At 46.7% G+C, this 24,440-nt stretch overlaps 2 protein-coding genes across 2 annotated transcripts in view; one reads left to right on the top strand and one right to left on the bottom strand.

Moving 5' to 3' along the window:
- Positions 1-20,142, top strand: part of MAML3 (mastermind like transcriptional coactivator 3) — a 180,984-nt gene extending 160,842 nt beyond the window's left edge. The window contains exons 2-4 of the mRNA XM_024736015.1: positions 7,622-7,861; positions 12,124-12,208; positions 16,647-20,142. Of these exons, the coding sequence (XP_024591783.1) occupies positions 7,622-7,861; positions 12,124-12,208; positions 16,647-17,641 (1,320 nt within the window). The 3' untranslated portion in view covers positions 17,642-20,142. The remainder of the gene's footprint in view (positions 1-7,621; positions 7,862-12,123; positions 12,209-16,646) is intronic.
- Positions 20,143-24,212: 4,070 nt separating this feature from the next.
- Positions 24,213-24,440, bottom strand: part of MGST2 (microsomal glutathione S-transferase 2) — a 28,900-nt gene continuing 28,672 nt past the window's right edge. Inside the window, 2 exon segments of the mRNA XM_024736191.1 lie at positions 24,213-24,232; positions 24,235-24,343. Of these exon segments, the coding sequence (XP_024591959.1) occupies positions 24,213-24,232; positions 24,235-24,343 (129 nt within the window).

Consider the following 24,440-nt stretch of genomic DNA (forward strand, 5'->3'; position numbering starts at 1 on the left):
AAATCTGGGTAGGAATGCCATCCATCCTGCTCACTGAGAATCTAGAAAGAAAACCAAGTTTAAAGTCTTAGACTTCATTATCTTAGGAATTAAGCTAGAAGCAGAGCCATAGCACTTCCTTCCCCCTGACTTTCTAAAGCTGCATAATCAAGAGGTTATAGCAATCATAGTGATAACAAGCTATGTGTTACGTGCCAGTCACTGGACCCTCGATGGAGCTGAGTCTCTACCCAAGCCTGTTGGCTTCCCTCAATGTAAACTGCTCCTTCTTAGAAGCCGAACAAAGAACTTTCCTGAACCCATTTAGCAGGCTTAGCACTGGGCCCCGAGTTACTGCCCTGTCTGTGATAAGCTTCCTAAATCGGTAAACTGCCTCAAACCTCAACTGTCTTGGCAACACAGCCACTACACACCATAAAACACTTTTTTTTTATCCAAATTTCTTCAATAATCTGCTGAAGAAGCAGATTATCTTGGGGTGGGCCTATTGGGGCTCTGCTGTGAATTTATTACAAGCAACTCTCCAAACCCACACTGAAAAATTATCCTGGACAAGCACAAAGAAAGTCTGTAAAAGGAGCCACCATCCTGAAACCAAGTTTCTGCCCTGACACTTGATCAACTTCAAAGAGAATTCTAAGATTTTATTTTATTTTGTTTCTTCCTTCCATTTCTGGTTGAACGGTCTAATCTTATGCCCTATCTTTAAATGTCAAAGTTGATACCACAGAGGCATCCTAATTTGGGGTATCAGGCAACATATAAAAAATGATGTATATTTTTGTGCTCTTTCAGCTTCATCCTTTGATCCCAATAGACTGTCTACCTTTTTATTCTATGCCCATTCCTCTCCCCCCAACCCCTTCCCATTTCTCATTACTCCAGAGTCCTCTTGGGTGGTCTCCTCAATTTAGACCAGATGCGTGTTCTGGTCAGTGGAAAAGTCAGAATCCCAAAGACCACCATCAGCTGTGGGACATCAGGCAAGTTATTTAACCTCTCAGAGACCCGGATTCTTTTTAATCAGCAAAATGAGTTTTAAGTGCGCCGGAGAAAACACTGAGTGTTTTGCATACAGTAGGTGCCCCATAAGTGTTAGTTGTCTTCTTCCACTGTTGCTTCTGGTCTTCTTCTTGTTTGAAGAGGGGACTTTCCTCAAATCATAGCTTTCCTACCTTATAGCAGAGCAGGGGACGGGAAGTCTAGTGATGTTTGATGCTTCCTCCCTGAGTAAGGGAGCGAGTTTAACTGGCTTCACCCCTTCCTTGCTCTTGGCTGCGCCTCCAGAGCAGAGCTACAGGAGCACCGACCTTTCTGGAAGAATCATGGCATAGGCTCCTTTCGGAATTCTTGAGTTTACATTGCCTGCACAGCCCTCTGAAAATTAGAGAGTTCTGTTCCAAATGCAGAAGAATTGGCAATAGAAACTTAAGTAACTCAGCACTCTGACTTGCTTTTGAAAGTGCAGGGTTTGCAATCTGATCACAGAGAGCGCTGATACCCCAGTGCCCATAAACCAGGATTATTTGCCCAGTGAGTCTCAAAACGTGGGGCATGGTAATTATCGAAGGGCATGTTAAATTGCTCCTAAAGACTCTGGTTCAGGAGGCTTGGAGCAGAGCCTGAGAATTTGCATTTCTAACAAGCTCCCAGGTGCTGGTCCTGGAGCCACGCTTTGAGAACCCCTGATGTAGCCCTCATGGTTCCCCAACAGCCCACACTTAAATTGGAAGAAGTTTTAGCACCTTCTTAGCCATTTTCCCTCTATAGCTTATTTATCTCCAAAGTTTCCGTTGTCGAGGGAGGAGTCCTATGGATAGGATTTCCGTTTGAAGAGGTGGGGACTGAGACCCAGAGGTCAGATGGCCCCCTGAGCCTCAGGAAGCCAGTTCACCACCCTGAGCCCCAGGTTGTCACAGCCGGATGCCTCCAGCCGGCTCTGCAGTGGGTGTCGGATTCTCTGACATGATATGTACTGAACTTCCCAACAAGTGTGAGGTTCTCCGTGAAGCGTCAGCTTCCACCTTTGAAAAGACTTCCTCCTTCTGAAACTTAAAACTTGAGCAGTACCTTTGCAGGAGAAGCCCCCTGACAGTGGTGAGAGGTTGGACAGAGAAGTGTCTTGTTGTATAGAATCTAGGCAAAATTCCACTGGGGCTGGATTTTTTTTTTTTTTTTTTTTTTTTTTTTTTTTATTTTTTTAATTACTCGATCCACTTCAGTGTGTGAAAAGCACAGGCCTGTCTTCTGGGACATGCTTTTTGTTTATGTATTAATTTTACTTCTTCCTACCGTGAACTACCCTCCTGTCTCCCCCCCAGTGCCCTCCGGCTCCCACTTCCTTGCCGGCGACCGGCCCACACGACGTGGCGGGGAGGGGGAGGTGAAATGCGCCCCGGGGAGCGCGCATTGGCCTCCCAGGTTGCGGAGCAGCGCGCAGGCCGAGGATTTCGGGGCCCCCGGGCGGCTCGGCCGCCGCACGCCCTCCCTCCGCTGCCCCTGCCCGAGCCAAGACCGCCTAGTCGGTTTCTTTGTTAAGGACGCCTGCGCGGAGACGCATCTTCGGCCCCGGCAGGGGCGCACGGGCCTCACTCCTGACTTCTTAGAGTCCCCTAAGGACTTGTAAGCATATACGCTCGAGTCGAGAGGCTAAATTACGCCCCAGGGGGCTTTTTAAGTAAAATCCTAAATTTCATTTAGGCTGTTCGTAAGCCATGCGATGGCAAAGACACTAAGCCCAGGCTCGCCCCCCGGCGCGGCCCTCACCGCGCAGGCTTCGTGCAGCCCGGGTTACGGGGAACGCTGACCCTCTCGGACACTCCGCCCCTGGGTCTGGGGTACGCCACTGTCCCTCCCCTCTCGGGTTGCCACCGCCCCCATCACCTCCTCCATCTCACGGCCTCCCCCACCCACACGAGAAATCTCCCTCCCCTCGGGCTGGCAGCAAGGTCGGTAATAAGAAACCAGTTCAGTGTCAGTCGGAGAGAGGAGGGAGATAACCCCAGAGATACACAGCAATGGAGAGAGAACTCATTTTGTGTAAAGAGGGCCTCGAGTCACCAGGGAATTCCTGGATTGTCTCAGGCTGTCGTGTGTGATGTCCATCACGCCGTGCGCACACCATCTGCTCGGTATTATGCTCTCAGTTGCCAGGCTACCTGCTATACGCAGTAACACTTGACTGCCTGGCTCCACGCTCGTAGCGTTAGCCCAGACGCGCGGGGCCGGGGGGACCGGGTGGGGGAGGAAGGCGAGTCCTGATTAAGCCATCTGCAGGCTGGGAGGGGAGCTGGCGGCGAGGACCGGGCTGCCACCACCATCTGCTGGGGCTGAGGAGGAACAGCAGCTGTTCCTTGTTTCCCCCGACGCGAGCACCTGAAAAACCGCCGAAGCCCTGAGCATCCTCCAGCCAGTTCTCCACTAAGCCCCGGCACCCCAGTCCCAGTCACCGCCGGAAGCCTCTTGCAATCCCCCCTTCAAGGAGCCAGCAGTCTTTGGTCCACCGCCAGCAACCCCGGCCCCTCTTACCCAAACACGAGGCATGTTCTTGAAAACACGTTAAGAGAAAATAAAGCTTCCTTACGCACAGATTTATAAATAGATGGCTACTCGTGAGAGATTTTTACCACAGCTGCTTTTTGAAGTAAAAACTGCCTCTTTGGGGGAAGTAGGGTGTTTTTTTTACACCTCTGACCTATCTCCAGCCCTTAGAAAATTGCTAAGATCTTTTCCCTGGAAGAGAAGATATGTAAGATAGGTTCATTGGTTTTGATTTTTCCCCCCTCCCTTTATTTTACTGAAGAGTGAGAGCTTTGGGGAGTAATGAAGATCTATGTAGTCAATTGGGTTTCTGAGAGGAAGAGGCTGAATTAAGATTCTGGGTAGAAGGCAGGGGAGGTCGCTGGGCAGGGGGTGGAGTGGAGAACAAGCTAGTAATTAAAACTAAAAATACTGCATCATTTGGCTTCAAGGCATTACATTTGTGGTGACGAAAGCCCAGCCTGGTTTTCTCTGATTGCACGCGCAGTGTGTGTCCTCCTTAGAAACAAGAGCAGGGGCTTGAAATTCTGAAATTCGACAGACTAATGCTCATTAAGCCCTCTTAGACGGGGTGGGGGGGGCTTTAAAATCCACCATGTCATATGCATCAGCTAATGGCCTCAGCCAGCTCAATTTGTAAGGTGTCACTCGGTGCGTCTTCACCCTTGGCATACACACCTGAGGCTGGGGCTCTGGGTGCCACTCACCCGCTGTTGAATGTAGCAGAGCTGGTTGGGAAAGGTGTATCAACCCAGGCTCACAAATGTTTCATAGGGAGGGCAGTCCTGTAAAAGTGCACATAGCCCTCCTGCCTCTTGGTCTTCAGGTCTTTGGTGAGAAACCTGAAGGCAAAATCTTTGAGAGGGAACCACTGGGGGAAATATATAACCCTGGGAGGTAATAATCAGACTATCCCTTTGGGAAGGGTTTTACACACTGTGCTTTAGAAGTTCAGCAACACCCCGCCCCATCTGAAAGTAGAGCATTCCTATGAAACCTTTCCTAAGCTGAAATGGCTTACAGTGAAGAAGCAAGCACCTCAGGACACATCTTGCTAAGAATGTGCAAAATAGAGACAGAGCACAGATGCTCACACAGTTCAAAGCTATGGCAGCTTGATGCTGAGACGCTGAGTGTAGTTCCTGGGGAAGGAGCTTGGTGTTGCCACTCTTGTTGCTGGAGGCGCCTGCTGTCTCTGCCATCACTCTGCAAAACAAACACTGAATGCTATCTTAGATTTTCACCTTCTTTTGTAAAAGCGAAAATCCTCTTCAGATTTCTTCCAGTTACTAAAAACAGATACTAGTGTAGGTGTTTCATAAAAGGGGAGTGGCGTAAGTTGAACTCTTGAAAAGTGGCGGACTTGTATTTCTTTTTGGTCTAGGAAGACAGGGACCAGATATGCTTAGATGAATCTACATCCTCACCTCATTTTCCTCTCCCTTTCTTTCTGGGTGGAGAGAAGGCTGGGAGAGCAACACATCACTACTTATGGCTCCTGGGCAAGCTCACCAGGTACTTGAGGGCTAGTCTCACAGGACAAGAATATCTCAAAGTGTACAAAGATAAACGGGGCCAGCCCAGACCAGTCCTCTCATAAAACCAAGCCAAAGAGAACTTGATCTTCCCTTGGGTCTCATTTTCTTTCCAACTCCCTCCTCATTATCAAAACTGGAAAATATCAAATATTCTGAAATACACAGAAAAAACTGTATATCTGTATTTTCGCTGGCCAGCTATCTGCACTTCCGTGTGAATTCGTTAAAGTGCTAAGTCAGTCAGCCATTTGTCTCCAAAGGTGGCAAGAAACAGCTTCATCCCATTGGAAAACAGGTGGCAAGTTTGGGGGGAAAAGGAAAGAGTGAAATATCTTGACCTCTGCAGGGGTCAGTCATAAAGTAAACTTTTTGGTGGCATAAAGTTCCAGGCATTGCTGAGTATAAGGTCTTTTTATTAATATCTCATAGCTCTCTACCTAATAATTGTCTATGTACAGAGAAAATACACAAAGACAAGAAGTTTTAATTTCAGTAACACCACACTTACCATTTGAAAAATAGAACACAGTGTATTTATGGGAGACATACTATATATTTAGTCTACACGCAATTCTTAGGCACACGCTTGGCACCATGGACCCGTCGTCTGGGAAAGGCCTATGCTTGTGGAAGGAATACTGAATTTAGACTCAAACTCAGTGTTCCAGTTCTGCAAGTTCTGGTTCTTCCATTTACTAACTGTGTGACCTGGGCCACCGCACTGATTAACCAAAACTTCTTGAGCTGTTGTTTCCCAGATGAGAGGACTAACGGGGTTTTGTTTGGTTTTTTGTTTGTTTTGCTTGTTTTGTTTTCTTTGGGTGCTGATGGGAGGGACGAAGAGTACCTGAAGATGTGGGTTTCGGTGTACCTGGAAAGAAGGATGTGAATGGCTGAGCTCCACACAGTAGTGGGAAGGGGGTCCAACAAGCCCAGGCTACGGGGGCTCCAATGCAGGGCTGCGTCTCTAGGAGCTGTGTCAAACACGACTCTCTGTTTTGAGAGGAAACTGCCCACGTGATTGACCGTACCAACACTGAAGAGGTAGCGAAGCAAAAAGAGGACAAATATTAAAATCCGGTTTGACTGCACCCTGTTTTTCATATAGGATGGCTCAGAAGAGGTGGATAAAATTCATGTTGTTCACAGAGCCAGGCTAGTTGCATGCATGAATGAAGGAATGCATTAATAACGATGGAAATACCATTGCAAATAAAATTTGATAACTACTACACATCCATTTAAGGTAGTCACTTGCCTGTATACATCGGTGTAGTCTTAATTTCCTTTACCCCATATAACTGGAAATAATAACCAGTGTGGAAAAAAAGAATGAATATCTAGATTTTACAATGAGGAAATTTTTTTTAATCCAGTTTAACTGGATACAAAAATTTAAATACTGTAGAGTTACTCACATTCGTTTCTCATGATCTAAGTCTCATAACTGTGCCCCATGATATGACTCTATGTCCTTACACGTATACCCATTGAACTTGTGTACCTCTCAGACCGCAGCTCCTCTTTGTTCAGATTAATTACTTGAAACTTCAGTGAATTAAAAGAAACCTTTCTGTGAAATGTTCAGACAATACTTTGCCATTACCAGCTATGCTTGATAGAACGAACAGGAAAGAAAGCATCGAGAAAGTACATCTGACGGTCACACACCTACTTTTCCCATCAGCTGTTTTTCCCCAATGGTCTACACCGTCGGGCTGTTACTTCCCCTCTGAGTACAGTCTCCGAGTAGTGGCTTGGGCTGTGTGTGAGGAGTTCTCTAACACTTTACCTCCTGTTCCTTAAGGACCAGTCCTTAAAAGTTGCCATCATTTGATTTGACTGACGGACACATAATTATAGAATCAAGAGACCCAATTCAACCCCCCACGTTTAAGTTATTCCAGACACCTGAGACCCAATTCTATCTTTAAAGATGTTGGGAGGTTTCGTATCTTTGGTCAGGGTAACACACTCCTAATTCTCACCATCAACAATTCTCACTAGCAGGATTTTTTTTTTACACATGTCAAAGCTTTCAAATGTCACAATTAATTAGAATTTCATCAAATAGCAATCTGCTGACGAATCAATTCCAGCAGTCTTCTGTAAACGTCTCTCCTGCTAGCTAAGAAGCGCATTTTAGCCAGGCAGGCAGTGAGGATGAAGAGGTAAGGTGAGGATGCCTCACTCCAGACTTAAAATGAGCCCCACCTGAGCGCTTAGTCCCTTTCCCTTGGAGGAGCACAAATTGCTAGCTGAAAATGCGGTTCTTGTTCCTTAGCCAGTCCCATCAGAAACAGACTGGACCGGGTCTCAGATTTTCCCAGAGCCGTGCTCTATTACTGTCGCCCTGTAGCCTCTCCAATCCCACCTGTGGTAAGGCCAGGTTTGAGGACCACTGGGTTCTTTTTATGGAAATGTCATGTGTGCCTCTCGGGATCCCGTAGGTCCCTAAGCCAGGCCCTACCCCATCCCCCTAACCCCTGTGCTTTCCTTCAGATGTGGAGTGGCTGCATTCTCTCCTCTTCCTGTCCTTCCAGGAGCAGCATCCGGTCGGGCTTCCCCGGACCACGGGCCCCATGCAGTCCTCCGTACCCCCGGGCTCTGGCGGCATGGTCTCCGGAGCTGGTCCAGCGGGGCCCAGCTTCCTGGGCAGCCAGCCCCAGGCAGCCCTCATGAAGCAGATGCTCACTGATCAGCGGGCCCAGCTGATGGGGCAGCAGAAGCAACAGTTCCTGCGGGAGCAGAGGCGGCAGCAGCAGCAGATTCTGGCGGAGCAGGTAACTCACGCCCATGGCGTGATCCATTCGTTCGGCAAACACTTATTCAGTGCCTGGTGTCTGTGAGGGAGTCTCAGTTCATGTCCTTCATCAAGAAATTCACAAGCCAGCATTTCCTGAGATCACAGAAGAACCTGCAGAATGTAGACCTTTCCGTTAGTTAGGCTTTTTCTTAGAATGAATTAGTTCGTTCTGAAAAGACAGGCTTCCGCCATCCATTTGAAGACCCAATTGCCAGAGACCGTTCTTCAGTTCAAGTCTGGCTCTTTTCTCGTGGCTTCTGGTACAGGGGTCTGTAGAATCAGCATGGGGGGCGAGGGTGGAAGGGGGCTGGCTCACGTGCTTCGTAAATTCTGATATTTCCAGCATGAAGAAAAAAGAAAATAATTCAGAGAACTTTGCTTCTTGGAGGAAAGTGTCAGAAGGAGGGATTGAGGGAATTCTTACAGAATTGGTCATGAACAATGGAACAGGAACAATAGCAGAATAATAGGGCCCACAGAACTACCTGGAAACCTGAACTCGGGGTCACAGAAAGGGTGCAAACTTGAGAAAATTCCCAGCAGCTTTGAACACAGCTCAGGAAATGTTTGAGTTAAAGGCCTTTAACTCAGAGAAAGCTTTGCTTCAGGCGTCTTTGACAACCCTTGACATATATAATTCCTCCAGCTTTGAAAGAAAGCCTTCCATGCGGGCTACTCCTCTCAGTTCCAGTGTGTTTTGTTTTTCGAGATTCCCGTGCCTGATTTCGTGTTATCTCGGGAAAGGCCTGAGGACTTCCCCAGGAGTCCCAGGATGCCTCCCGTGGGGGCCTATCCAGCACGTCTCACCCTTCTATTATAGGAGACGTGAGGCTGTCATCTAAGGCTCAAGGCCCACAATTACCCTTCTAGAATGTTTCTAATAGGATCAGAATTTTGGAAATGTATTAAGCATCCTCCACCGTATCTATAGGAGAGGTTGTGTAGGCCACGAGACACGTCGAGGTCCTTAGTAACCAAGGGCAGCAGTTCAGAGTAACACCAGTCATCCCCCAAATAGAAAAATTGTACTGTTGAGCACAGTTCGCTTATGTTCCCTTGTTCGCTTTTGTTCTTGAACAGCTGTGTAATTATCTCCCTTTTTACTGAGGTCAGTCAGCTTCCTGGCAGCTCTTGTACAAACAAACCTCTATCCCTCTCACCCTGCATAAGGTGTGTGACAAGGAGCCATGCTCATCTCTCTCAGACAGTGATAAATGGAGCTGCCGAGGGGAAGCTGGGCTTTGCAGATCCGCCCCTCAGCCAATCCCAGGAAATTTCAGGTGTGCCTGATACTTGGAGGGATGGTCTTTGATGTCTGTGCTGTGACCAGTACACAAAGGGGAGTCGGGGTAACCAGGCCAAACTCAGCTGTGCCAGCCCAGGGGTGTCCCCACTTGGCAAGGTCAGCCAACCCTGGGAATGAGGGGGAAGGCAGGAGACCGGGAGCATTGCTTTCACAGGATGGTGCCCACAGACCTTGAGGTGAGAGAGTGCGGGACCCCTCAGAACCCGGGACCATGGAAAGACAGACATAGGGCTCCTCAGAAGAGATGAGGAAATGGGAAACTGCAAAAAAAAAATGAGTATAGGGCTTCCCTGGTGGCGCAGGGGTTGAGAGGCCGCCTGCCGAGGCAGGGGACACGGGTTCGTGCCCTGGTCCGGGAGGATCCCACATGCCGAGGAGTGGCTGGGCCCGTGAGCCATGGCCGCTGAGCCTGCGCGTCTGGAGCCTGTCCTCCGCACCGGGAGAGACCGCAACAGTGAGAGGCCCGCGTACCGCAAAAAAAAAAAAAAAAAAAAAAAAAAAAAAAAAAGAGTATAATTCCTTAACGACTGTGTGTTCCGGGAGCTGAAGAGGGACCAAGGAAAGAACAGTTCACTCTGGGTCACATCCTTTGCTTATGGTATGATTTTGGAAAAACCACCTAACCTCTCTCCTCATCTGCCAAATAAGGTTTTCCTAATCTCCCAGCCTTCCTCCTGATGCTCAACATGAGTAATAAGTGTAAAACCCTTCGGAAACTGCACAAGGTGTGGATCTGCCACTTGACCCTGGGGTCACAGAAGGTAGTGTACGAGCTGCAGCCACACGTGCCAGCCATCCTGTGGGACTAGCCCAGAAGTAAGTCAGAGGGATGTAGCATCTCACCTGCACCTGGGGAAAGTGCTTATTGATGCCTACATTTTTGAGGTTGAATGTGGCCAAGCTGATTTCCTTGGTCCCTGCAGCGGCAGTGAAAGCATCCTAACACTTTCAGTTTTGCCAACAGCGTACTGGGAACGCTTGGGTTTCCGGAAAGGACATGTGAGGGAAAACAGAAAGACTGGGGGTATCTTGCATATCTTTGGGAACTTTCAAATGGTTCTCAGTGGACTTAGAAATCAGAACAGAGCAAGTTGAAAGCAGGTGTGAATTAACATTTAATGCGTTATTCTCAAGAGCACAGAGCGTGTCAAATCCCACCCATTCACAAAGGTTCAACGGAATCTGGAATTTTGGATCTGAAAGAAACATTGAGGATCATGAAGTCCCTTTGTTTTACACACGAGGAGACTGAGGCCAGGGAGCTTACATGATTTTGTTCAGAGATCGCAGAGCTAGAGAGGGGCAGAGCCAGGACTGGCACCTGGGCCCCCTGACTCCTGACTGACAATCCACCCCAGGCTACCCCAGGGCTGATGCCCAGTTGTAAGTGGAACAGTTAAATTCTTACATAATATGGGAAGTTTGGCTTCTGAGAAGCTTTTAAATGCTCACCTTACTCTCAGTAATGTTCTTAGATTGCTGCCTAAAAGATTAGCATGGTTTCTTGTCTACGCTGTGTCTATACAATTAATTCATTTCAACGGTTTCAAGCAAAACACCACAGGATGGGGTGAACAGAGGCCCTTCTTTTCTTTGGTTGCCAGTACTGGCTGGCCTTGTCAAGAAAAAGAAAGAAAAAGAAAATTATAGAGCTGCCCAGGAACAAAAACAAGAGGAAAAAATAGAGATAAACACATGTGTTAAGAAGTGGTCAATGTGTGTTATTTTTATAATGAACACTGTACAGAGCGGGGCCCTCGTTGTCTGTTTTCCTAGCCCTCGCAGATGAAAGGTGCTTGATGCATATTCCACAGCTGCAGAGGAGGTCAGATGACATGCCGAAGGTCACGCAGCTACTTGATGGCAGACCCAGAACGAAAACCCCTTTCTTTGCTCCTTCCACCTCACTCTTATTTTCTCTCCCTTTTCACATACAGCATGATAATGATCATAATAGCCTTCCCTGTATATTGGTACCGGTGCCGGCAGTGCCGAAGCCTCGTGACTGGAAGAAGAAAAACTAAAACGCGGGCCTCCTGGCTCCTGGTGTACGTGGAACCCCACGCGGTTTCCTCAAGGCAGTAAATGCTGTATGTTTGACTTGTGGAGATGTATTTTGCAGGCAGGGTGGCTTCCTGGGAATAAAATGAGCCTTTTTTTTTTTATAGGCCCTGAGAATCCCATCTTCCTATACCCGAAGCATCTATTTTAGGTCCTTAAAAGTTAGCTGCTTGTCCGTTTGAGCTCGGTACCCACCGTGCTGAAGAAAGCACGCAGGCTGACGTCGGAAAAGCAAAGTCAGAACTGCCTCCCTGGCTACACCTCCCTCATAAGCCAGCAGGTCCACACAGCAGAAAGGCCACAGATGTTCACCAAGGATGTTTGCAGCAGAGGGGGCTCTGACAGCCGAAAGCCAGAAGCACCCTAAGCAGCCACCCCTAGTAGCATGGGCAAAGACATCGTGGGATGTTCTTACGGGGGGAATACTACTCGACAGTGAGAATGAATGGACCCCACTGCAGGCATCACCGTGGATGGAGCTCCCAAACGCGATGAATGCAAGAAGCCAGTCCCCCAGAAAACAGGCTCAAGTACATTGTCTCAGGCCACTTCTCTGAAGCACAGAAGCAGATAGAACTAACCTGTTGCTAGGCTGGGATAGTGTGCCCACGGGTCAGGTGAAGGGCAGTGGCTGGGAACGGGCAGGAGGGGCTTCTAGCAGCATTCTGCGTCTCGACCCATGAGCGTGTTCCTTTGTGAAAATCCGTCGCACGGGGCACGGATGCTACACGCTTGTGCCCTGACCTGTATGCGTGTTATTCTTCAGTACAGAGTTCAGGTGTTGAAAACCGCTTCCTCAGAACAGCCAGGAGATCTAACTGTGTGCCTCTTCCCACCCCGCGCCCCCGGCCCTCCTTGTCCTATCGTTTCAGCAGCTGCAGCCGCCACAGTTACCCCGGCAGCACCTCCAGCGGCCGCGCAACCCATACCCAGTGCAGCAGGTCGCCCAGTTTCAAGGTGAGGCCGGTGCATACCTCTGCCATTGTATCCATTCCAGTGGGCAAGTGTAAGTGAATGTAGAGCCAGTGACAATGCCACGGCTGCTGTGTTTGTGTCCAGGTAATATTAAAAATATTTAAGAACTGATGATGCCAACCAATCAGAATCCCAGGCGTTAACCTTTGGGTCGCTGGGCCCCAAGAGGTCCTGGTGGGCCTGGGGCGGGGGCGGGGTGGCGGTGGGAGTGGGACTGGAGCAGCTGTTCTTTAAAAGGTACGGAAGTATTTCGGTGGTTTAACAACCAGCAAAGACATACTGGCGCCAACTGACCTAGTATCAGCCCTGTTTACGTCTGGATTGTCATCTCAGTGGCCATGGGGAGGAGTGGGGGGAATCCCGTGTCACATCTTTCTTGCTAATCCCAGTAGGTCAGCTGACCAAAGCCCTCACTTCCAGCAACCTTGTAGAAGAATCTGGCTTTCGGCAACCACTAATCTCTGCTGAACATAGAAGGCAAATAGGAACTTGAGTTTGATTGGACTTTCTTGATCCTGCGGCCCTTTGCACAAATCCTGAATCATGGCCCCTGGAGCAATGGGTGCACTGTTTGTGCGGCGTTGCCATTTCTCTGTAAAGTAGAAGGTCCACTCAAATATCAATCGCTCCCATCTAGAGGTGGGAGCCCCTGTGGGTCTTGTATGGGGTGGAGGATGAGTCTGAGGACCCTTCCCAATCTCATCCACAGGAGTTTTCAGGGGGCCACAGGGGTCATGAAGCAGCAGAAATCCTCATTCCTGTCCTCTGTCCTTTTTGAAGACCTAGATCGATGCATCCTGACTTCTCAAATGTTACCTATCGCTTTGACAATCTGCCAGAAGCTATGAAGCCCCTTGCACAGAAATATCCATATATATAAATAAATACAAACTTTGTGGATCATTTCACAAGTGTCACCCTTCTCCATAGACTGTGGGTGAAACTTCTGTGATCTAGGGCAGCCTTTTTCAGCCTTTGGGTTGCAACACTCAAGTAGGTTGCGAAGATGATTGGCCACAACCAACATTTTTTAACGAAATAATAGAAATGATTGGAGTGTATCATAATTAGGGCAACTTTTGTCTCTGTCCTAAACCCACATGTGTATGTACTGTGAGTTGTGGCTTAAGGAGTCTGAAAGCCGCTGATGTTCACGGCCAGATCTCCCTGAAGATTGCCTGTGGGACCCCCTGGGGCTTGAGCCGCTATCACCCCCTCCCATCCCTGGGACATTTATATCACTTCAGATCCCTTTGGACTCGACACAGGGAAGGACAAAGGGAGTTTGTTCTGTGCACTAAATTAGTGCCAATATTCTTTGAAGAATTCTGTTTCTCACTTGGTCAGTGGGGGGGAGGAGTGGGAAATAGTCATTGTTACATGCGTAGTTTTTGTTGCAGACCCGGAGCCCTCTTTTGTACCTGTGGCTCTCAGACTTGAGCCTGCATCAGATCACCAGCACGGCTGGTTCAAAACAGAAGCCCGCCCTCACCCCCAGAGTCTCTGATTCAGCAGGGCCTGAGAATTTGCATCTCTAACAGTTTCCCCACAGTTGCTGTTGCTACTGGCCCGGGGCCATACTTTGGGAACTGGTGCTTTGTATTATGAACTAATTTAAACCACTAAGTCTGATAAACCTGGTATTGTGTCCCTTGAGTTTTCTAGGTTCATAACTCATGTATTATTTTTTAGAATACAGGGACCCACCAAAATTTAGTAACTCCTCTATGTTATGAGTTATTCTGAATGGTTTGGGTCCAATTTAAAAGTTCTACTCTTTGAACTTTTCTAAAACCCCAAATCACAGGTAATCAACCTAAAAAACTTAGCTCCACTTAGGCTAAACAACCAGCGACATTTTAGGTTTCCTAAGCTGGTTGATATGATAACTTTTAATTTTTTCTTCTGTATTTTCCATGTAATTTTACTGATATCCTAGATATCACAATGTTATGTATCTGGGAAAATAGCAAATTGATAGATAAAAAATATTGTCCTTGGAGAGAAGTTCTGTTAGGAATAACTTGTCTGAGACCTACAGGTCCACTGACCACTACAGTTTTCAAAGGTTTTAAAGACGAACTTTCTCTTGCTGAGTTCTGTGTCTCTGGGCAATGTTACATGCCTAGGGGAAAAGCTTATTTTACATAAATATAGACTTCTTGTGAGTGAAAATAGAACACAGACCCTTTTAGGGAAAAAATTGCATGTTACCATCTCTGAATATGGAAAATTTTCTTTGACGTTGTGATGTTAACCAACAGACAAGAAAATTAATTTGACTACAGTATCTCACAGTAATATCTGTTTTAGACAAAAAGAAAAAGTAGTCCATTGTTTAACATATGTAGTTGTCAGATAAAGACACGTTACTTCTTTGAAGGCATTTGAATTTTTTTCCTTTGTATATTTAAAATTACCCAAGTTCATAAAACCAGATTAATATGAGGTTTTTTGTTTTTCTTAGGTTGAAAATATGGTGCTGACTGCTGATATTAAAAGGTCCTTTTTTTTTTTTTAATAAGAACTACATCTCGATAGTGTAGTCATGGACACCAAGTCAAAATAAAGGTTGGCTTGGATTAATGGTTCAATACTTCTTAAGAGGCACTGCAGCATTTTTGCCCTCTAAAGAAAGGAAACTATTTCTCATTCACAAAATTAGTCCAGTCAATATCTAATCCCTCAACATATTTGTTCTAAGTTACAACAAAAAATGTCCGAAATATGAAAGTCCTTTCATCTGTTTCCAGCAGCCTGTTTTATGTAAATTGGGTCTATCCAATCAATCTCTGAGTCAACAATATTTTTCCCTTAAATTTTTTTATAAGCAACTCAATAACCCATTTCACCACAGCTGATCAGGCTGGCCGTGTAGTCAATACAAATTTAGTTGTTAAGGTCACAAAGCTTCATAACAAGATTGCAAGTTGCAATATATACCACCATCCAGTGTTTAATCAGGAACTTTTTTTAGAACTCCACTTAGATACAATTAAGCTCAAAACAAAAAATGGAAACGTTTCTAGGGCTCTGCCCCCAGATCATCCTGCTTTCCCCGCAGTAACCATTTCATTGTTCAATTCAGCATATTGATCTCAAGTCACAAAAACTTGTCATAATCAAAATTCCCATAATTTTCTTTCTTAAAGAAAGAAAGAAAATATGGAGACATATTTGCTGCCCAGAAATCAATAACCCAATCAGGAAGACAAAAACACACTTCAGTTATCTGCCAAGGTGCCAGGCTTAATAGGGTTACACTATTCTCATCTGGTTTCTCATCCAGGTTCCAGGTAGGATCAAATTTGCTTATAGTATCGATTGGCTCCCATGCTGCACCTTTTTTAAATGTCCAGGAAAAAAATGATTTTTTTTTTCATAGACTTAATCATTAGAAGGGACACAGAAAAATCCATTTCTGTGCACCGCCTAGCCCTTGACGACATTGACGGGTTCTAAGGGTGACATTTCTATTCTCTTGACTGGTTTCGAAATTTCCCAGAAACGTGTAAAGAAGGACTCACTCAAATGTCTAATTAGGGTTGAGTGACTTGGCATTGATATTCTGGTCAACTTTTAAGCAGCGTCATTAAAACTGCCTTAGTGGTCATTGCTGATTTGAAGGAGTGGCCTTTGTTGGAGAAATGCATAAAGTTCATTGCCAAGTAGCAAGTAGGAGGACGATTTCTTTTTCTAACTCAGGAAGCTGGCCAGTTCGCACCGACATATTATGATTCAGAGAATCTGGAGCATGTGGAAGTCTACGAGTGGTTCCAAGAAATGTCCCATCTGTCAAAATAGCTTCTTAGCAGAAGCGATAGCCTTTAACCTCTCAAATCCTACTCAAGTCTTAGGGGAAATTAGCCTAATGGCCTTTATTGATAGTATTCTCTGCTGAACCATATTCCACTTCACAAATAGGATATGCAAAGTGATCAGCCATTTCTGCCTAATTTAGCCCAGGAGGTGAATTTCCTCTCACCTCCAAAAAGATGGTATCTTATTGGTTGAGGATGGCATCATATCAAGACGGATGAGAAACGATTTGTTTCTGAAATGTGAACAAAAATAATATCAGGGTATATCAAATAGAAAAGTCAACTACAGAAGCCTATGTACTTCATGGTCCCAGTTTTCATGTGTCTATTTATATATTAATGTAAGTTAGCGGTGGTCATCTCTGGACGATGGGAATGACCTTAATTTTCATCTTTATGCTTTTCACTATTTTCCAAATTTTTTACCATCAGCATATGTTACAGTCAGAAAAATAATACTCTGGTATTTTTAAGGATTTATTATGAGTAGCTCCTTTCATCTAAAAGAATTTTGTCAGTCCCAAAGAAAAGTCCAACAACTTGTTACCATACATTGCTTGTAGAGATGAGTGAACAGGTCTGTCCTTTTCTCCCTGCAGGGTCTCCCCAGGACATAGCAGCCGTAAGAAGCCAGACAGCCCTCCAGAGCATGCGAACTTCACGGCTGATGGCACAGAACGCAGGCATGATGGGAATGGGACCCTCCCAGAACCCAGGGACAATGGCCGCAGCAGCCCAGTCAGAGATGGGACTGGCACCTTATAGCACCCCACCTACCAGCCAACCGGGAATGTACAATACGAGCACAGGAATGACCCAGATGCTGCAGCACCCAAACCAAAGTGGCATGAGTATCCCACACAGCCAAGCCCCGGGGCCGAGGCAGCCCACCTCGGGGCAAGGGGTTGGGATGGTGAGTGGTTTTGGTCAGAGCATGCTGGTGAACTCGGCCATCACCCAGCAGCACCAGCAGATGAAGGGGCCGGTAGGCCAGGCCTTGCCCAGGCCCCAGGGCCCACCGAGGCTGCAAAGCATTATGGGAACAGTCCAGCAGGGAACACAGAGCTGGCAACAGAGGAGCTTACAGGGGATGCCTGGGAGGACTAGTGGAGAATTAGCATCGTTCAACAACGGCGCCAGCTACCCACTGCAAGCTGGCCAACCGAGGCTGACCAAGCAACACTTCCCACAGGGACTGAGCCAGGTGGTGGATGCGAACACCGGCACGGTGAGAACCCTCAACCCGGCTGCCATGGGTCGGCAGATGATGCCACCGCTCCCGGGGCAGCAAGGCACCAGCCAGGCCAGGCCAATGGTCATGTCTGGCCTAAGCCAGGGTGTTCCCGGCATGCCAGCGTTCAGCCAGCCCCCGGCACAGCAGCAGATGTCCGGTGGCAGCTTTGCCTCGAGCAGCCAGGGCCAAGGCTACGAGCGGAACCCCCCTCAGGACATGTCATACAATTACAGTGGCGACGCAGCTGGGGCCTCCTTCCCCAGCCTCTCAGACAGTGCCGACCTCGTGGACGCCATCATCAAAGGTGGGCCAGGGGACGAGTGGATGCAGGAGCTCGATGAATTGTTTGGAAACCCCTAGTCGAGAGGGGCCCCGGCAGCCACAACTCTAGTGGTTAAAGCTTCAACCGTGAAAGAGAAACAGGATGTTGCATCATCCTTGTTTTTTTGTTTATTTGACCTGCATAATCTGAGCAAAACTGCAGCCGGCTGACAGTGGAAGATCCAGGTGCCAATCCACAGCCCCGCTGGGCCTCATTTCACCTGATTTTCACACAGCAATCAAGACAGACGCCCTGCGAATCCCGCTGCGAAAGAGGGGGACGCACCAGAGACAGGTGGGTAAGATGACTCCGTAGCCCCTCTGCTCGGCCCCCCCTGTGATTGTCCGGCCCAGCAGGAGCCGCTCTGGCCAAGACAGACTGCTGCCTGACCTGAGGGGGCCGTCAGCCCCTCCTGGGCCTGGTCCAGAGGCTGTAGCTTTGGAGACACGAAGGAGAGCGAGCCCGGGACTGAGAGTCCCACGGAGCCTGCTGGGTGGTGGCACAAGCCAAAAGCACACGTCAGAAAGGCGCTGAACTCCGGCTAACGAAGAGATGTCAGGCTTCAAGACATGCTACTGGGTCTGGAGGGTGGGTGCAAAGAACAGTGAGATGTCACAGGCAGACACAGGATCCTACAGGCCTGTCGCCTGCCCGTGATGACCCTCAGGAATTTTAGAGCGACTGCCTCACAGAGTGAGCTTGGAGAAGGGTCCTGGCAGTCCCGGGCGGGCAGCCCTCTGCTGGTGACCGGGGTGGCCGTCACTGTGGGGAGTTGTTGAGCTGGAGCCTCCTGAGGACCCGACAGGACCCAACACATCTTGGCAGTTCCCATCTACTCCTGGAGGCCGAGGATGGAGAGGCCCCGGCTGGACGCTCTGTGTCCGCTAGCACGGCCGCCTTTCTCCCCAGTCCCTGCCCTTATTCCTCCTCGCCTCTACCCCAGTCTGCACTTGCTCTTCCTTGCAGAGTAGCCAAGAAGAAATGAAGCTTTTGTCTTTAGGGAGCCCGGGCAGAGGGGAGATAGGTGCAAGAAGAACTTAGACAATGCCTGAAATGCAAAGGTGACACTGGAGTTTCCTTTCTCTGCCTGGAACTAAGTGGGCCACTCTATGCTTCTGGGACACCAGGGAGGACTGGCCTGGACATCGCTGGCTCTGGCTCCCTTTGGGAAAAGCCTAGGGGGTGATACTCTAAAATCAGCCTGGCCCTTCATCCCTACTCACCAGAAAGACAAATCTCACACCCTGAAAGTCGAGGAACTGAAAAATCAATTGCTCCACTTCACACATTTTGATAATGGAAAGCAAGCAGGTATGGTTCCTTTCCTGTGGGCAAAGCGATCCACTCCTGAAGTTCTGTACGGTCGTTCTCTTGGTAATTCACTCAAATCTGCCCCAACTGAAGTCTGTCTGAAGGGATCCATAACCTCCACTGTCGTAAAGCTGATCTCATCTGTCCTTTCCTCCCCTCCCACTGTCACGTTTTGGAGGCCGCGTGGCATAACCATTGTCCTAAGTGAGTGGGAGTGGCGTGAGCTTTCCTCCCGCCACCCCCTCCCTCCGCGTCCAAAAGGCAGGCTCGCTTCCGCGCACTCACGTGTAACTTGCCACGTCAGAGCCCCGGCCCAGCCACGGGAGCCGGACTGGCTGCACTGGCGGCGGGTCCTGGGAAGGAAGGGGGTTCAAATGAAGAGCTGGGGCAGAGGATACAGAGAGGCGGCAGGCAGGCAAACACTGCCCTTGGCTTGCTCGCCAAGTACCAAGGTCATAGCCCTACTCAGCCAGGGGCAGGATGGAGAACAAGTGGGCCACCCCTGGGAAGAGGTGGTGGGGGGCAGGCTGACTGTGAACTCCCTGTGTGGGGAGGGACACTGCCAGGGAAACTCTTGAGTGGAAACAGATGAAAACCAAAAACAAACAGAAGAAAGTAAACAAATGAGAAGACACAGAATATATAATTACCTTTTTCTGAAAGGTACAGGAAAGAAATGTATAAGAAATGATGAGAAACTGGAGGTGGCTGATGGAGGGGGAGGGCCACTCCATGCTCTTTTTAAAGCTTCCTCCGAATGCTCAGTACTGGGACCAACTACATAGAGAGGTAGATTTTAACAAGGTGGTTTTGTTTTGTTTTTGTTTTTACTACGGTGCTGATGTATATGTAATGTCTAAAAAAAAGTTATTTGTAAATAAGTTTTTACAATATGACAGATATCACTGGGTCTACTATCTGTAAAAAATATACATATAAATATATATATACTGTTTGTTTAAAATAGAGTATTTTTATTTCATTCCGTAACTCATCATCCAGCAGTGGTATTGCACTTCAGATGACATCATATTACTAATTTGTACTGTATGACCTCGGGCAACTTCCTCCATTTGATTCAGATTTTTCTAGTTTTCTGTTTTTACTTTGTACATTGAGCATTGCTTATTTCCTTTTAAGAAATGTACAGAACTCTGAAATGTAGAAATGAAGTGATGTTGACATACCACTTTTAAAGAAAAAAACAAATAAAAGATCATTATCTGAACCAATCCAAAGTTGAGTGTATTTTAGGACTGTCCCTGGAGCTCCAGCCTTAGTTAAGCAGACGGATTATGCCTGGGTTTTAACTGATTAACTGCAGTTCTTGTCTCAAAATTTTTATATCATTATTTAAACATTTAAGTAACAGTGGAGATCAATCATTCCCAGCCTTTTTAATTCCACCACGCTACTAAAATGTTCTAAATTTGCACCCCAGGAGATGTGGCAAAGGTAAAAGAAGAGAGTCTGGCCAGCACCACCCACAGAGAGTTGAATGTACTTAGAAGTTTACAGCCCTCCAGACTGACATTAGCCAATGACCTGCCAGGAGCATGAGAGCCCAGTTAACTTGCCTGGACAAACCCTGAGATAGCATTTCTGTTCCAAGGTCCCCTGCAGGATCAGGCAGAGGCTGGGACTTTGCCAGAAGGTGCCCCCTTGCTTGGCTTCCTGTCTTTTTCTGCCCTGTTTCCCCCACTCCCTCAGTTTCCCCTCCTGGGAGCCCTTCGGTGACAAATCACACACATGTGAATCCACTCCACTTCTAGAAGACCTGACCTAAGTCTTCCCATCAACCTTTAAAAAGCATGGTAAAGCAACGTGTTTCAAAACTGTCTGGGTGAAGCAGAAAAAGAGGTCACAAGAATAGAATAAGGTCATCATCAAAAATAGATCCAAAGCAAAGGTGAGTTTTGATATGTACAAACCAAGAGAAAGAATGAACTTGACTATGGAAGAAGAGGCCAGCCCTACCCATGGTGGGCTGTGGTTCCAGACCAGCTGACAAATAACACCATGTAAAAAACAATGTGACACTGGGCTTTGTCCCAGTGATGATACAGGCTCAGTGACATGAGATCAAAAATGAACTGATTTGCGGGTGGGGATGGGAAGGCTGACAACAGAATAAAAACATGAAGTCTGAGAAGGGCTCCTCGTCCTGATGAGGCAAAACCACATATTTTTATTTACTGCACTGGATGGATGGAATACCATTCTCCTTTAAAATGGTTTCTTATTTATAATCGTGTTGACCTTTATAAAGTCCCAGTGCAGCAAGTGTATAACGGGGGAAGAAGGAGAATAAACATCTTTCCAAGAAGTCACTAGGCACTTGCCCCGTAAGGAGGAGGTATTTTATCGCTGAAAGTTAAGGCACATTCGAAAGCATTAAAGGAGCCATTTCTGCCTTTAACCGTTCTTTTCAAGGAAGGTTGTATCTAGAGAAAAAGGATAAAAAACAAATGACCTGATATTTTTCCTTATTAATGACTTTTTTGGCCACACCTCCTCTACTTCCAATCCTGCAAAGTGCGAGAGGAAAAATACCTTGGAAGAGAGCAGGGCTGCTTGTTTGTGTAATCAGTCCTTTATCTTTCTAACTTATTTTTCATTTTAAGTTCTAAGGACATTGTATTTCCATGCTGGTGTTCTCTGGACAAGTTACTACAGACACCTGTTTCATTTCATAACAAGCAGAGGTAATTAGGGCAACATTCACACACTTGGGGCCCAAGCGTCCCTGCCACGTCTAGGACAGCTGCTGGGCCAGAGCTAATGCTATGGTTCTATCCCTACCTCAGATCCCAAGTCAAGGATGCAGCAATCAACATAAAAACTCTTCAGAGCTACTGAGAACCTGACTTTAGCTTTTAACTTTGCCTCAGACATTTAAACTTGTATGACAATCATTTTCAAACAATCAGAAAGAATAGTGCAATGAATAACTACACACTTACCAACTTGATTTGATACTTGTTAACACTTCACCATATATGCTTCACATACATATTTTGTGGAACCATTTCAAAGTAAGCTATACACGCCCAGTCACTTTACCCCTCAACCTCCCAGCATACCTCACCAAAGAATTAGGGCATTTTCTTTCCTAGACACAACATCATTATCACACCTAACACAATTAATTCCCTAATATCTAATTCTCACTCCTTATTCAAATTGTCCCAAATGTCTCCCATAGCTGTTTTTTTCTAACCAGGATTTGATCAAGGATCCCACATTGCCATTTGGGTTTTATGCCTCTTAAGGGTATCTTTTAATGCAGAAAAGTTCTTCTCCATCCCTTTGTTTATAACACTGACTTTCTGAGGCAAGGAATCTGATTTCTAAAAATAAAATCAGTCAATTTACTAATACGTAAAAGATACGTATGTCAGATCAGAAACTCGCATCTCCCTGGCCAACACGTTTGCTCCCTGTAAAATCAGTCAATTTACTAATATGTAAAAAAAATGTATGTCAGATCAGAAACCCACATCTCCCTAGCCAACACGTTTGCTCCCTGTAACCAAATTATAGGAATTAAAATCGTCAAGAGGTTGCCTTGGTGACAATAGAATTGGAACAAAGGAAATAAATTCTATAGTTCAGATATTTTTAAAGATAAAAAGCTTTGATATGCGGGTGGGACCATCTTCTTTTTTCCACATGTTGTTTAACCAAACTCTGTGTGTGTGTCTTTGTGTGTGTGTGTATGTGTTTATAGTTTACATCTTTAAATAGTTCCAATTTAAATGCAAGATAGAAATTGTTTAAAAATTCTCAAGTGTAAGATTTGGAAAGTTGTGGGTTTTTTCCCACTTCCAAAGGATAATGAGTTTGCAGTAATTATGCTTTATGGTCAAAAATTTGCACTTTACCCCCTGGCGGGACACATTAAATTTAAGTTCTCCATGAAAATAAAAAAAAAAATTGCACTTTCTCTTCCTTTATTGTCTTCAATGTGTAAAACAACTAAAATGTCACAATACAAGTCACTATAACTGACTAAAATACTAAAAAGTAAAAAGACCACAGAATCATAGCATTTTAAAATATTAGCCCCATTTTACCTGAGAAGAAAACAGGCAGAGAGCTACACGGCTGTGGTAGCATAGCCAGCGAGTGGCAGAACAGGATGCATGTTGAGTGGCCCTGGAGTCTACACTTCTTTTGCTGCACAACCTCTATGGTGAGCTGCCTTACCCAGAGTCAAAGAGCCAGTTACTGGGGGAACTGGGCTGATATCCGGATACCCCATTCCCAGACTGGTCGTTCTCAGTGTACTCCAGGGTATTTAGCCCAGCTATTTGGGATGCAAGAGGCTGTCATGTCTTCTCCCTTACTATTTTGGAAACGCTAGTGTTTTAATGCCTTTATTTTTCTCTATTATTCATAGCCTCTGTAACTGCCTTTGTACCCACACACCAAAAAAGGCCCAATAAAAAGTTTCTTGGAGATGCCTACACCAGATTCAAGGCTGTCACACTTTCTTTAGAAAAATTACAGAGAGTGCTTTTCCTGATGCTAAAAAGTTATATATGCTCATAATTCCATTCTGCTAAGGTCCCTGAAGACTCATTCCCATTTTACAGATGAAGAAAGTGAAGAAGGGTCATTTGCCTTGTGCCAGACAGTGACTGCACGGCAAGTGCAGTGGAACCCAGCCTAGGCTCTCCAGCCATGACCATGACCCTCCTTCCCCTGCCCAGGGGCAAGATATTCCCCGAGCACACTTCTCTGGATGGTTTCTTAAAAATGACAGACCCTTTTTTTCCTTTTTCCTTTGTTCGTTACAAAGTCCATTTTCACAGCCAGATGTGTTTTGCGCTGTTAGTTGATGACTCTCTTCTCTGGCTACTTGATGTGTTTGCCTGACTTCCCTCACCAACTGTTGCATTCCTGCAACTAATGAAGTGGGCTCAGCTGCCTTACCAGCATCTATCTGGAACTTCCCATCAAGAGAGAAGCAGTCTTAGAGGTGAGTGATGGCAGTGGTCCCCGGAAAGCCCTAGACACAGACAGGCCAGGCTGCTTTCTCCCTACACCGGCAGTCGTGACTTTGGCATGTGCTCCTAAAACCAGGGCGCAACACACTTCCACTGATGCTACGGATCCTCCCCCTCAGAGCAAACTTCAGTCGTTAAACTAACAGGAAAATCTAAAGGGGATGTTTCTACAAAGCCATTTCAAAAAGAAAGGAGACTTACTTCTTTTAATTGAACAAGTGGCACCATCTAACCTTCAGAGTGGAAACATCTTCTGCGCGCGTTTGAGCAAAGGGAGGGGGGAACGTTAGAAGTGCCTCAGTTTCTCGCAACATTGAAGTCCAGGTATTCATCCAGAAAGCTGTTTGCAATCCCCACGGTGCTTAGGACAGTCAACAAGGCCAAAACCCCCAAACTCAACCGGAAACCAATGATCCTGCAGGCGGATGTGAGAGAGAGAGAGGTGATAAATAAACTGGGCTACAGGGATGAAGCTGGGGAGCCTGGGGCAGAACTCTCATTGTGGACACTGCCC

This window comes from Neophocaena asiaeorientalis, unplaced genomic scaffold (genome assembly GCF_003031525.2).
Source record: "Neophocaena asiaeorientalis asiaeorientalis breed wild unplaced genomic scaffold, Neophocaena_asiaeorientalis_V1.1 scaffold7, whole genome shotgun sequence".
Taxonomy (NCBI): domain Eukaryota; kingdom Metazoa; phylum Chordata; class Mammalia; order Artiodactyla; family Phocoenidae; genus Neophocaena; species Neophocaena asiaeorientalis.